Source organism: Merops nubicus, unplaced genomic scaffold (assembly GCF_000691845.1).
Source record: "Merops nubicus isolate BGI_N331 unplaced genomic scaffold, ASM69184v1 scaffold13302, whole genome shotgun sequence".
Lineage (NCBI taxonomy): Eukaryota > Metazoa > Chordata > Aves > Coraciiformes > Meropidae > Merops > Merops nubicus.
Window position 1 is genome coordinate 3,487 of NW_008591633.1, and position 14,354 is coordinate 17,840.

The following is a 14,354-nucleotide window of genomic DNA, read 5'->3' on the forward strand; positions in this document are numbered from 1 at the left end:
TTAGCAGCCTTGGGGCAGAGATAACAACATTCAGGGCTTGTTTCTTCCCAGAGAAGACATTTGACCAAAGCAAGGAGAAAGTACAACAGGGCCTCACTCGAGCAGGCATAAGAAAGGACTAACATTCGGAGAGGCAGCTGAAATACCCAGGACTAGACAGCATGAAAATGTGCAGTTTGAAATGTTTCAGCCAGCTGTAGAGATTGGGCATGGCTTCAATCAAGGCTAACATCCAATGGCACAGGATGAAATGAGCCCTTCTAAACACGCTGGGCCCACGGTTCCCAGCTCTAATTAATTAACACAACTGGATCCCCCTCCCACTCCATACAGGCACTGCTACAGCAATGAAGTGAGCCTTCACCACCCTTTGGACACCTCACAGCATTTGTTTGATAGAGCTATAGTTACAGGATAAACACTCACCAGAAACAAGCATGACTAAATTCCCCTACAGATTTTTCTTTAAATTGTTTTTATGTCCCCAGACTTCCTTAGGCAGCTGGCTAGCATTCCCAGACTGACAGATGGGAGTCATCTCACTTCATGGCACTCAGATGCTATTTATGGCCTCAAGCACAGCATAGAATCCCTCAGAGAAGAGGGATGTGGATCCAGACGTACTCAGGAGTTACAAGTCATTTGAAATCAGTGGGGTAGCTCAGGATGTTCACGTGTGGGGTGGCAGGACTGCTCTCCCATGGCTTCCTGGCCAATGCCTATGGACCTCAGCCATGAAGCTTTCCCACAAGCCAAAGGAAGAAAGGCCCGGGGGTAATTAGCTAATCTCCCTTTGTTGCAATCTCATTCAAAGCACATAATAGTGTTAATAAAAATAGTTTTTCCCATGGCAGAAAATGGATTTAAGCAAAAAAGAAATTACTTCAGCCTGCATATCGCACCATGGGGAAAAGTATCAGTGATCTTGTATCAGCATTAAACACAGACACTACTCCACCCCTCAGAGGCCACAAGTAGGAGAGGGTTTCAGGCCTCCTCATAGATAGTCAGCTCAGTCAAAGATAGAGGCACAAGTTTTTGGCTAAAGAGGTTATACCCTTAGTTCAAATAGACTCAAAGCTGAAATCATGTCACAACCTGTCCTGAGGAAACATTTAAGCATTAATCAAGAATTAGAGAAAGGGAAGTAATTTAGAGTACTTTAAAATTTTGGTTTCCGAAGGAAGTAAGGTGGCTTAATTACATACTCCACGTGCACGTAGGCACATTCCCACCCCCACTAAGGACCTTTGAATCCATAAGCCAAGCCCAAATCAGTTTGACAGTGATGGAGGCCTCAAGGTAGTTTAAGTTCCTACAAGTGCTGAGAAAATGGACAGATGGAGGAGAGAGACTAAAACCACATTAGTGTCTTGACTCCAAGAAGAACTGCAAGAGGCACTCAGGCACAGAAGGCACACGAGAATTTTTTTTGGTCTACTTTTGGCCACCAGGTAGGGTTTCTGCTGTGTAATAGCATCCAACACCATAAATGAAGCTTTCAAAAGTGTCAGGACATCTGTAGTAGCTCTCATGTGGATAAAGTCCACCGACTAGAAGGAAGTTTTTAACAGGTTAAATAGAGATACTGAAGCAGAAGGTGATATCTGAAGATAAGATTAGAAAAATTCCATCTGGAGAACAACATAGAAGGCACATAACCTGGGAGTCTATAGACAAACATTACAAGACCAGTAACATTATAAAGGGCATTTGGATGATCCAAATTCTCCAGCACTTCCTGTCACACCATGTTACTCCTTATGCTTGAGCTGTAGAAGGAATTTGCAAAGAACAAGTGCTTTCATGATCCCAAGATCAAAAGATAACACGTTCTCACTGTTAAATGTATTTACCTAGGGATCTGCCAAAACTGCCAATCCAGGCCCTATGCTGTGCAGCAGTTTTGTTAAAGCTGCAGCTCCTGGAATCGTGTGTTTATGTGAGAGTCTCTGACAATACTGGGGGGGGAAAAAAAAACAAACAAACAGAAATGTGACACTCCCAAAAAACTTGTCCACCAGCAGGCAACTGAAAAACATACAAAACTAACACTATCCTGCGTACTTGTGTGTGGGCAGCCCTTGGCTTATGCAGTTGAGATGTCTGGGGCTTGCAGCAGCTCTAAGGCTGTGAGGTTCCCAGGACCAGCACAAGGACACAGGGGCAAGGAGCATCAAGCAGCATCCCTGGCTGGGGCACGGACTGCATGAGCAGTAAGCAACAGCCTGCTTGCAGAGGGAGAGCTGTCTGTCAGACACAAAGACATGCTCTTATCCAAGCATCCACGACCCACTCTGCCTTTGTCAGTAGTACAGAGGAGTGTGACTATATTAGATCTTTCCAGACATCCCTTCAGTTGGCATCTGCAGCCAGATTGGGAAGTGCCTGCCTCACCCTTCCTGTGAGCCATGGCACTGCCTCAGTGCCCCCACACTGGGCCTGTCCTGCAGTGGGCTGTGGTCAGCAGCCAGCAGGGGTATCAGCAGCACTCACTTTGGTCTGAGGCTGGGGTATGGAAGCTCCCAAGCCTCCAGTCAGGAGATTCAAGAGCAATATTTTCCCACCATGATAGTTAAATTGCTTTGTCTGCACAGATACCAGCCTCACTCCCCTTCCTCCTTCCTTTGCAAAGGTGTGTCTCCAGAGGGGCTGGCAGGGTGACTAGCCCAAGCTAAAAATGGATCAGCAACTCCTAAACTTCTCTGCCAGAGGATTGCTTCTGAACACAGAGAGGTTTCACCTTGCTTCACTTCCAAAATTAAGTATTTCTGCCAAAAGCCCCCTCCCTACCTCACATTATCTCCTCTATATGAACAGTCTCCAAGTGGCTTTAGAGGTGCCAGGGGGCTTTCCCTGTTACCCTGGCCCTCCCAGGGGAGCTGCTAGCTGTGGTGCCAGGCTGTGGGGACGGGGAAAACTTCCCCATGCCAGGGCAGGAAGCAGATCAGCATTTCCTACTGCCCCGGCTGCAGGCTGCGTCATGGGGAATTATCTGGGAAAACAATGGCCCCTTCCTCCCTCTCCTTCTGCTCACACCAGGCCAACGCTCAGCAATGCTGAAACCCTGCCTGTGAAATGCTCACAGCTACGTAAGCCACCACCTTCGTGGCCAGGGTCAGCCAGTGGCTCCTGGCACGGGCAGATGCAGCCTTGCCACGCACCAGAGGTGGACATCACTACCACTGTAGGACCTGCTTGGTGCAAGAATCGGAGCATGGGACTTCAGGGAAATAGTCATCTCTCAGTTTAACAGTTGGATGATGGACAGCTCGCCCAGGATATGCCACCTCCATCTGCTGAGCTGAGGCACATCCCATGCAGCAGGGGCATGGATCCCCCTGGATGCCCCCACATGCCCTCGTGCAGGATGGGGGCAGTCTGAGGTGAGGCTGGGCTCTCGGGTCCCATCCACTGCGTGGTGACGCCCATGCATCCAAGGCCATCCTGGCTGCACTGACCTCACCACCACCAGGAACAGGAAAAACCTGGAGGCTTTCTGTACTGACTAAATAAACCAAACCAAGATGCGAGGGGCAGCCTCTCCCCTAACCAAGGTTTTTCTCTCCTTGTAGCACAGCCTGAAAGCAGCCATTAGGTCTGGAGCCTCAGAGGTGCTGGCCACTGCCCTGCTGCCACTGCACCCCCACTCCCCTGCCTGCTCCCTGTCCCTTCCCAAGCCACCTCGCCACAACCCCTGGAGAAAAGGGTGGTGGAGTATGGGGCTGGGAGCTGCCTGAAGCCACCAAAACCTAGTTTCAGGTGTAGAGTTGTGATTTAGACATTGGCTGAAGCTTGGTAGTCAGGGAATTCACCCCAACCTCACGTTACAAACTAAAAAAATTAACACCCTGGCTCTGCACTTGCAGCAAGAAGTGGAAGCCCCCATGGCCACACAGGCCCCTGAAGCAGCTGAGCAAGCCAGCAAAACCCACTGCCCCAACCAGATCCCAGAAACGTGGGATGTTTTGGCATCCCAAGTCAGAGCCCAGAGGCTCAGGGCAGGCAATCCTGGATTACACACCACAAGAGCCACGCCAAAAGCAAACAAGATTAAACAACTCTCGGCATAAATGTTTACTGAGCTCTAAGAAAACGGGCCCCTGACCAAGCCTCAGCAAACGAGAGCGCTGTGGTTCCGCAGGCAGGGGAGGAGAGTGGAGACCAGCAGCCAGCCCCCTGCCCCATCTTCACCCTTGCCAGGCTGCCCAGGGAGTGAAGCCTGTGCTTGTGCTCATGCCCAGCCAGGGTGGAGGCTGCTTGTGCCAAACATGCAGCAACAGCTCAGAGAGGATGTCTCCATGGCAAACTCTATACTGCGTTTCCTCAGCTGTGATCACAAGTATTAAGAAATGCCTTGACTTTCACCTCTCCCTGTTACTGTTGGGGGGTTTTCAGCTATGGAAAGATCTTATGCAACGCTTTGAAATCTGATTAGAAATGAGGAAAGGTTTGGGGTTTTGTTATTGTAGAGGGGGGTAAAACAACAAGGCTGGGTTCCCACATCCTCTCCCTCCACGTCCCTGACACATTCCATATCCATGTGGTAACGCCTTTTAACCAAGAAGAGCAGGTCACGATATGCCAGCACAGCTCCTTTGTCTGAAACTCAGCGCTGATACTTTACATGCCTATCACCTCATGCATTGCCCACACATGCATGGCCTTATCAAAGGCCAATCCAGGCACACACCCAGTTTCTATAGCCTCTGCCTTCTCCGTATCCAAGGAGATAAAACACACAAGACGGAAACAATGACATCGCTCTGAGGACAAGGATGGGACAGGCACTCTCAAGAAGCCTTGGGAAGACAGAAGTGGCTGTCTGTCCCTGTCATGCCACAAATACCTTGAGAGCTTCAGAGCTTTTCCAGCTGCTTGTCTGAAGATTTTTGTTTTTCCTTAGTGAGAAATAGAGAGAACTCACCCCACAAACCCAAACATCCTCATGTTTGAAAGCCTGTATCCTCTGACCTATCCATCTCGAACCAAGAGTTTTCACCGACCTTCTTGAGGAGTGATGTTAATACTTCTGCCTCACTGCAACTGGAGCATGTGGCCTTCAGGGAACCAGACAAGGTTTTTGAAGACTCTTCCAGTGTCAAAGCTGGTCTCTCATTTCATTCCCTACATGAGCACACTCCGCTCAGAGACTTAGGCCCTATTCATCTCAGTGTCCTACAAATACAGGAGAGAAGAGGAAAAAAAACAAGGACAAACCTCCTCCCACAGAGCTCAGGTCTGATGAGACGCAGCACAAGTTGAGGGATAAAGAGTTTTATTGTTCACCTTACTAAGGAGCAACACAGCCACACACACCAGCGCATGGGTCAGGACCTTAACACCTGGCCCAGGGGTCACCAGAGAGCATGGCAGAGTCCAAAAGTTATGCTGCTTTTTGCTCAGTATCATAAGCATTAAAATTGCCTTAAGTCACCTAGTAACTTGCTCTCTCTTGCTGAGATCATTTTTCTCAATAAATGTTAAGTGGAAGGGAGAGGGGTATGTGTCATTTTAATCTTTCCCACTGCAGTGAGGAAAAGCTGTTGGTGGGAAAATTACACTGAGCAATCACCCTTAGGATGTGGGCAAGAAGTGCAAGTGAAATAAGTGTATAAATATACCAACATGACTGTCATTTCCTTCCCTTAACGTTGCCATGGTCACACAAAACAAAGTTGGCTCAACTGCTGAGCCATCACCACTGACTAGCTGCTACACCTCTTGATGAAATGTGAGTTTGTCATCACTCTTGCCTCAGTTTAAATTAATTTAGAAGGATAAAGATAATGGTAATGAAATAATAAGGCTGCAGGCTCTTTCATGGGCAAAGGTCAGCTTAGACCACTCAGGACATGCATGGGAGGTTTTAGAATGCCTTTTTATTTTCTCAATATCTTGAACTTGCATTCCAAGTATGGAAAAATACTTTCACAAGATGATAAAGCATTTCACCAAGTATCAGCCTCCAAAAGGATTACAGAAGTAAACAAAAAAAGTCTGTTTCAAAGGGGGTAAGAAGTGTTTGACTAGTTACAGATTTTTAGATCACTACTTAAACAGTTCTTCAGACAAATGGAAAATAAATTTCTCTTGCAAGATCTTTTGCAGAGATCTAGTTATTTAACTGTATGAATAAAATGGGAAGAGGAAAAGAAGATGGACAAGTGTTGTGAGAAATTTCAGTTAGGATGTTAAAGTTAGAGGCAACATCAAACTATACAAGTTTAAGAAGGGTGAAAACTTACTCAAATCCTTGTCCATTTCTAAGTCAAATATTTTAATACTTTTTTTTTTTTGAGGCTGAAGTAAGTGTATTCACATGCATGATTATGTTTCTGCATTCAAAGGGCTGTGAGCAAAACCAGTTCAAAACATCTTCAGAGAATCCTGGAGCAGGACTTAAACGAACCACTTAGACTCAGTATGTCCTGTTTTCTTTAGTAAGTGAATTAATAAGTGTACTGCACAAGACTGTTGCCAAAGAAAGCAAATATTGTTTTCATTGGCAAGTGAGTTAAAAAAAAACTGAACAGCTCAGACAGCACTGCCTTCAAAGATTGGGCTCCACTCAACTTCTGCCAATCCTGTTGGAAAAAATGAGATCAACATCTGTGGTAAAAGTCATAGCCATTTGCCATGCTAGTATATGTAGGCACAGCATCTTCTGCATTTTGCTGATGATTTGCAGCAGGCCTAGCTGAAATCTGGTGATGCTGCAAAGATACAGCCCCAGAGTGACTTGGCCGATGCCACAGCTCTGGCAGGAGTCAGCATGCTCCACTGACATCATGCTCCAAGCACACAGACCTTGCCACAAGCCTCACTTGCTGCAGTCTACTACTGAAAAAGGAAATGGGTGTGTATTTAAAAAAAGAAACAAAAAACCCCAAACACACAACCAAAAAAACCCCAAAACAAAACAACACTACTCTTAAAACTTGATGGTGTTCATGATCCTCTTCCTTAGCACAATGGACTAGGATGTGCACAGTGTTATGCAGGACAGGTAACTAGGAGTTTGTAGTTTAGCAGTGTGAGGGAACATGTATGTCTCATGTTTCTAAATTCCTCTGCTTGAATATGCAGTGGGCAAAGCCCTTTAAACGAAAGGTCCATGCTTTGAAAAAACAGCAAGCACCATTCAAATAGTCCACTACAAATGACTTATTTGGCTTCATGTTAAAGAAATGAAGAAAGACAAGACTTCTCAAAACAAACAACACGACTCTTAAAACTCGATGGTGTTCATGACCCTCTTCCTTAGCATAATGCACTAGGATGTGCACACAGTGTTATGCAGGACAGGTAAATAGGAGTTTGTAGTTTAGAAACATGAGACATACATGTTCCCTCACACTGCTAAATTCCTCTGCTTGAATATGCAGTGGGCAAAGCCCTTTAAACGAAAGGTCCATGCTTTGAAAAAACAGCAAGCACCATTCATATAGTCCACTACAAATGACTTATTTGGCTTCACATTAAAGAAATGAAGAAAGACAAGACTTCTGGCAAGGGCTTTAAAGTTCCTTTTACACCAAGAAATAAAATTCTTCTAGTATCACCACCACAAGGGGTCAAAACCTAATTTGCAGGCAACAGTTGTTTCCTAGTGCAAGATTTAAGACTAGAGTCACTGCTTAGAGGCAAGGTTTACAGCAGGAAGCTTTCTGCAGCCAGTTTCTCACCAAAGTCTCCTGGTGAAGTTGGTTACAGGTTGGTATCAAAATCAGTTGTGCCAGACTTATGAACTTGCAGCATCAGCATCTTTATAATATCAGTAGAGTTAGGACCAGGATTAGCATTTAGAAGGGGATGCACTCCACCACCAAGATCACTGCCCAACCCTGCAGTCTGACCTCTGTGATGCCCCTTACTTGGACTTTAAAAAGGAGAGTGTGACTTAAATTAGAGACTAGAATTAAGGTTAGTAAAAAAACAGTGGTGGGAGGGACTGAGTTGTAGCAGGCTCCCAAAACATTCCAGGGCTGACTCATATACACTCCACACGGAGGGCAGCCAACCACAGAAGAGCCATTAGTTAGGGTTAAAGCAGCAAATGAGTTTAGGTAAGAGATGGCATCAGTTAATTAAAATATTTGCCCAATACTGACTTAACACTTGACCAACAGTGGATGTCTATCCAGTGACATAGGCTGGACTTGGGGAGAAAGTGTGGTGGTGCAGCTAGTGACAGGAGGGCTGCAGCAGCACGTTTCTTGCTGCATTTAGCTAAGCTTAGTGAGCTGTGTTAAACTCCTGCCCAGCATGTGTAGTGCCCCATGTTTAATTCTGGGGCATTAAGCTAAATTCTGGTTAATGTCCAAGTTAACGACTTGGTCTCCAGGACTGAGTCTCCTGATGAATTAAACAATAGCTCTCTGCAGCCTTACAGCAAAGTCTCAGTGCAGACTCCACCTCACTCCTTTGGTAAGAGAGCCCCCAAGTCTCAAGATTTGCAGCAGAACACCTTCAGAGCCTGGGCAGCAGGAGACAGACCAGATCTCAGCTTAACAGCGTGAGAGCCAGGAGTCACTGCACAGCCCCAGCCCAACCTCAGTCCAAATGGCTCAGGTCACACACTATGCCTTGGCTGAGTTATGAAATAGCTGTAGGACACCACACCACACTCTTGAGCCAAGTAACACACAGCAGCTAGGCGTAAAAGGGAGCACAGCCAAGGTCTGGGCACAGTGTTGCTGCCCACGTGCTACTTCAGGTTCAGATCTTTTCCAACACAGACATACTAACAATTGCAGAGTCAAGCCAGTTTTAATCTGTACTTACTTTGCTAGAAAGACTCGCACAAGATGTGTACTAGGGCCAGAATCCCTGTCACTGCCCCAATGAAAATACAGAGAAATACGATTTATTTTAGGGCAGTCATTGTAGATTCATGCAGCATACTCCTCTTAACCTAGCCCAGGCAATGCTCTTGCACAGGTCACTGTTAATACTACATTTACCTGACAGAGACAGCAGACCAATGAAGCAAGGCTGCCAAAAGGTTACAAAACCAACCTCCTAGACAGGGGTTGCAAGATCTGCTCCACAGATAAAGGCTAGTGTGTCCGTTTTCTTCATGGCTAGACTGCTAGCAAGAACCTACTACTAGAGGAAAACAGAAGACAACAAAACCAACCCCAACAGAAACACTAGGTGAATAATTTTCCTCACCTCTTAAGACCTTTCTTATCTATGAAAATCAACAGGTTTAGCAACAATAGCAATGCTTTATTGAGCCACACCCCGACAGCACCTTCTGTGCCCTATGATAGGCATGAGCATGCAGATAGAGGGAGACAATGCCTCTGATCCAAGCAGTTTGCCCTTGGCCAGGTATCCAACTAGCTCTCCACAGCAGCAGGCTTCTAACCGTGAGGGAGGGAGTCTGTCTCTGAAGATTTCTATGGACCACATGATTTCTACAAGGTATGGGGAACAGCACCATCCCAATGTGACCAGCACAGTGCCATGCTCAGCTCCTTGGACCATCAGGCCAAAAACTGCTCCAAAGTCAGATAAGCATAAGCAGGAACAAGAGCATGCAAATACTCCATTACTTACCTGAGGCTGAGAGGCCAGATTCATCTTATAAGGGTGTGTCTTTCCCTCTTCATTTACAAGTGGTGACCAGACTTTTGACTCTGTTCTGCAACACAAACTTCAAACAGTTAATCTGTTTTCACTACTGAGCATCATTGTTACTAAAAGACTTGAATTTAAATTTAAAAAATCCATCCCCAGTATTTTGTATATAGCACTATCCACACCAGAAGGAACTTAGCCTCATTTTAGGCACATAATTTGGATGTCTTAGTTATTTTGTAGGAGTTCTTGGAGAAAGACAGGATCTCAGTAATGACTGTCCTGGCTTATCCTTGGGACTCCACTAGCAACACATCAAGCATGGGTTCCAATACAGCCAGTAGAGTTGCTGGTCACCAATAGAAGCTGGAGATCTCTTGGAGATGCAGATTACTTAATTTAAGTGGGACAATTCCAATTACTGGTGTTTCAGCTTTTATGTGAAGCCAGGAAGAGGATGGATTCTTGTCTGTATTGACTATACAGAGATAACATTGTTCTAAACTTTTTTTCCCCCCTCTGGAATTTTCTTCTTATTTACTTCATTTATACAGTGGGATCCATGACAGAGGCTTTTGGAAATTATGAAAACAACAAACAAAGGGTCCAAGTCTGCAATGTGACCAAGTACTGAAATAACAATGTGTCAGAGAAAATCTACATAACCTTTGTTGTTGGGTCTGTGGTCTGACCCAATTACTCACAGCATCCCAAAACAGTCAAAATCTGTGACCAAAACCAACTGCATTTACCACTGTTGTTCTGGAGTTTTGCTGTGTCCCAAAGAAAAACAGACAAACTGCTGAGGAAGAAGTAGAGTGCTTAGATTTGCTTGAGATACTTCATGTGAAGCATGCTACCTTTCTCAGAAGTACAGACAGCAGTTCTCAGATGGGCTAAACAGTGCCACTTTTCCTAAACCAAGTTTTAATAGTGTGGAATGAGTGGCTGCATTACCGCTGAATGAAAACTGTTGTGCAACGCTAAACATCGCACCACGCAGTAACCAGATAACTCATCTGAAGAGTTGCTCAGTCTTGAAAACCATGTCCTGTTTTGACAGCAGTCCTTTGTAGAATCTGCGACTGCAGATGGATGCACTTCCCAGATATTTGTGGGTCCAGGGCCAGCTACAATTTAAGTACTTAGTTCGCAAAACAAAAATGCTTTCGCTGAGAATTAACTGGATAACTAAAAAGACTTTAAACAGGAAAGGCTTATAAAACTGACAAGAATGGAGAAACAGGGTATAGACCTACCCACCATAAATTCAATCTGGTCTACACCATTCCTCTAGAAACCCTCCAATGTCAGGACATTTTTTAAACTATGATGCACATGTATATTTCAGAAGTTTAAGGAAATAGTACTTTAAGAATTATGTTTGTAATGTAGCTCAATGGGAGCAGACAGGAAGCAGCATTCTTAACCCTCCAGTGTCAGGACATTTTTTAAACTTAACTCTGATGCACATGTATATTTCAGAAATTTAAGTAAATAGTACTTTAAGAATTATGTTTGTAATGTAGCTCAATGGGAGCAGACAGGAAGCAGCATTCTTGCTCGGGGAAGGGGAGAAATTTATTGACCTGATATTGCATTTACTAAGGTCTGGAGTTTGCACAGAAGGTGCTGAATGAAGTCGGCTGTGCTGTACCTCCTTCCACAGGAAAGTGCCAAGAGACAAGTCACACCCCACATCATCCTTCACAAGCACTCAGACAGAGCAAACCTTTGCCTCCCGGCCATTCCACCCTGCAGGCTCAGCTGCTGTGCAACAGCATACACCACCCCAGCCCTGGCATCTGGCAAGCTGGGCCATGCACAGGCTAACCCATGTGAGTATAACAGCTGCATGGGGTCAGATCCATGCCAATTGGATTATCATCTTGTCTCAACAGCTGCCATTACTGGGTGCACAACATACCCCAGGTGAGTATATAAAACAGCCATTCCCTCTTTGCTTTTGGCAGCCTGTGCTTTCAGGTGTCTTTGGAAACACCCATTTTACCCAGGTCGTGGCTATCAAGCCTGACAAAGTCACAGCCATATCTAGGATGGCTGTATTCTGCACTTGAAGACTTTGTTTGCAGAGTAGAGCAACCTGCTGACCAATGCAAGACTATTCCTTGAAAGCGTTTGGAGATCAAGTGTTTGTGCAACCAAGTTTCATCTCCTCTGGAACAACAGCAGACATAGCAAAATATATGAAAATCAAATATCCTGCCAGACAGGCTGTAACGAAGTAGACAGAGGCTGGAGGAGAAAGGACACTAGCATGCAGCATCTCTGTGCCAGCTCTCACTAGCAGCAATTTAAAGTACTTTTGAGACAGTATTTTCTTTCACAGGAGCTTAATGTCAGATTTCAGAAGCACCAAAAGGCTTTAATTCAGACCAAAAATTTAAGCTTAGAGCAGGCCAATATATGAATATAGAATAGAAACCTCCCCTCATGGCCTCAGGCACTTGCTTTCATCCCACTGCCCCTCACTCAGGGCATGTAAGGTGACACAGCACCTTGGTCTCCAGCCTAGGGGAGGCAGCTATGGCCAACCACTGCAGGCAATGAGTTTTTTTATTTGTTTGGACCATATTTTTCTCCCTTATTTGTCAGCAAGGCAAAAAGCACAAGTTTGTTTCCTGGCCTGCTGCCACTCTGATCTGTCACTGGATATAAATGGAAGCAGCAAGGTCATTCCAGGCTTTACTTTCAATCTAGTTTAAAAGTTATCCAAACAGAAAGGTTAAATAGTGAGCGTAGCTGTCCCTCTAAGGCTAGGAGGATAAAGCTTCCCTTTGTCTTCACAACAGCTGCAGCAGAGCCCTTCAGCCACTCCAAAAGGTCTGTTTATGGCCCCACCAAAGCTGTACAGATGAGACAACCTTGTTCTCCCAGCAGAGCTTTCAAGGTGCACGCCCCATGCCACCACACCACCTGCAGAGCCCATGGTCCGCAGGTCGCTGGTGGGACACTGTGGTCCCAGCTCTCAGCAAGGGTTTTCCTGGCACTGCTGCCTCTGCCTTGGCTTTTACTGAAGTGCAGCAGGAAGAATTCAAGGTGAAATTTTAGGTGCTATTTACATCCCACTACAGGCCTAGGACTTATTTTCCAAAAGGCTGGAAAGCGTGTGGGCACAATGCAAAGATAGTGTTTAGATTCACCATGTTTGTAGGATACATAGAGGTGTGTTCCTATCCTACATGAAACAGAGAACAGGCATCAGAGCAGATAGCTCAAATCCAGCAACAGTGCCTCCAGTTCACACCAGGCTGGCACTGGTAGGACTGTAGGGGTGACTTTCTGGGGTATTTTCTCCCGACCTGAAGAGGAGGACCCCCAGCCACAAAACTGCCTTCACACGTGCCCTTGGTGAGGCAGTAGCCCTGCCACAGAGCATGGCCACTCTAGCAGGGCTGCCAGACCTCTCTCTACCAGGGGCAGGGCTGGATGTCCAACAGCCTCCTGAGGAATCACACCTTGTTTTCAGTGAAAGCCAGAAGGCTTCAGCACCCCCATAGGATCTCAGACTCCTGCTTAAATTGATGAATAGTTATTTCAGAATGGTTTGTAATGCATATTCTTTCAAATGAGACTCCAACAGAAAGCAACACAGTGCAGAAAGAAGACAAAAACATGACACTCAAACACACCTGGGAACAAGTGCCAGGCAAATTAAATGAAGCACACAAATATAAAAACTTCATTTGCAGTTCACATTTCCAAAGAAGACCAAAACATGACACTCAAACACACCAGGCAAATTAATTGCAAGCACACAGATATACAAACTTCATTTGCAGTTCACATTTCCATGCTCTTCCCTTACTACAGGAGGCAGAACAACCAAAACGTGGCCAGGGAATGAGCCCTGCATTTGCTGTTTCATCCAGGCAGAAACCAAGAAATTTATCTGATGCTAGTTTGGACGGAGAGGAACTGGTAGGAAGGGGAGGAAGGAAGCTGCATGCAAGTCAAGGCAGGAATCTGGAGTGGTATTTACAGAATACATTTTCCAAGAAGCTTGGCTTGAGCATGGTATAATATAAACATTACAAGAGCCTAGCTTTTGCTGTCAGTGCTGTGTGTGCAGAGCTGGGCCACAGCTTTGAGTGAAAATTCAGAGTTGAAAAATAAGGGTCTAATTCTGTGTGCCAGGAACTGCATAAATAAGTTGTATAAAGGCAAAAGGTACATTTACAGTCCCATTTCAATCACTGGGATGGAAGCAACCAAGATACCAAAGTAGCAGCTAAACCTATAAAGCTAGAGAAGGTCCTTGTGCAGCATGAAGTTGGAGAGCTGAAAAATGAGAAAGATCTAAAGAAACCCTCTTTCAACCCTTCTCAGTTTTACATCAGCAGTTTAATAATGTTTAGAGACTAACTACAAGAGTTTCCAGGCTACCAGGAAGGTACTTTTTAATCAGCATTTTAGCTGCAACAGCTGCAAAGTACATGCCCTTGGATTTAAACATGAGCAATAACTTTTAGCAACCATCCATTAGTGGATGTACTCACTTTGGTAAGCAAAATCATAGCTGGGCTTCATGTCATTGAATTCAAACAGCATCACATTGCCAATTCAAACAGCAATGCTGGTTCAAAATTCCTAGAGAGAAGAGGTCCCCAACTCATTTCTTTATTCATGGCCCTCTGCTTCTTGCATTTCAGGAATCTTTTCATACAACCATAAAATACAAAAGGACAACTCAGCTGCACAGAAATTAGCAGTTTCAGTAGTTATGAAGGATAAAACACACCTGA

The 14,354-nt window shown here is 45.2% G+C and overlaps 1 protein-coding gene across 1 annotated transcript in view; it reads right to left on the bottom strand.

The window, feature by feature from the left end:
- Window positions 1-9,652, bottom strand: part of LOC103782560 (PDZ and LIM domain protein 1-like) — a gene marked incomplete at both ends in the record, with an annotated part of 10,728 nt that extends 1,076 nt beyond the window's left edge. Inside the window, one exon of the mRNA XM_008950330.1 lies at window positions 9,568-9,652. Coding sequence (XP_008948578.1) covers window positions 9,568-9,652 — 85 coding nt within the window. The remainder of the gene's footprint in view (window positions 1-9,567) is intronic.
- Between the last annotated feature and the right edge of the window lie 4,702 nt (window positions 9,653-14,354).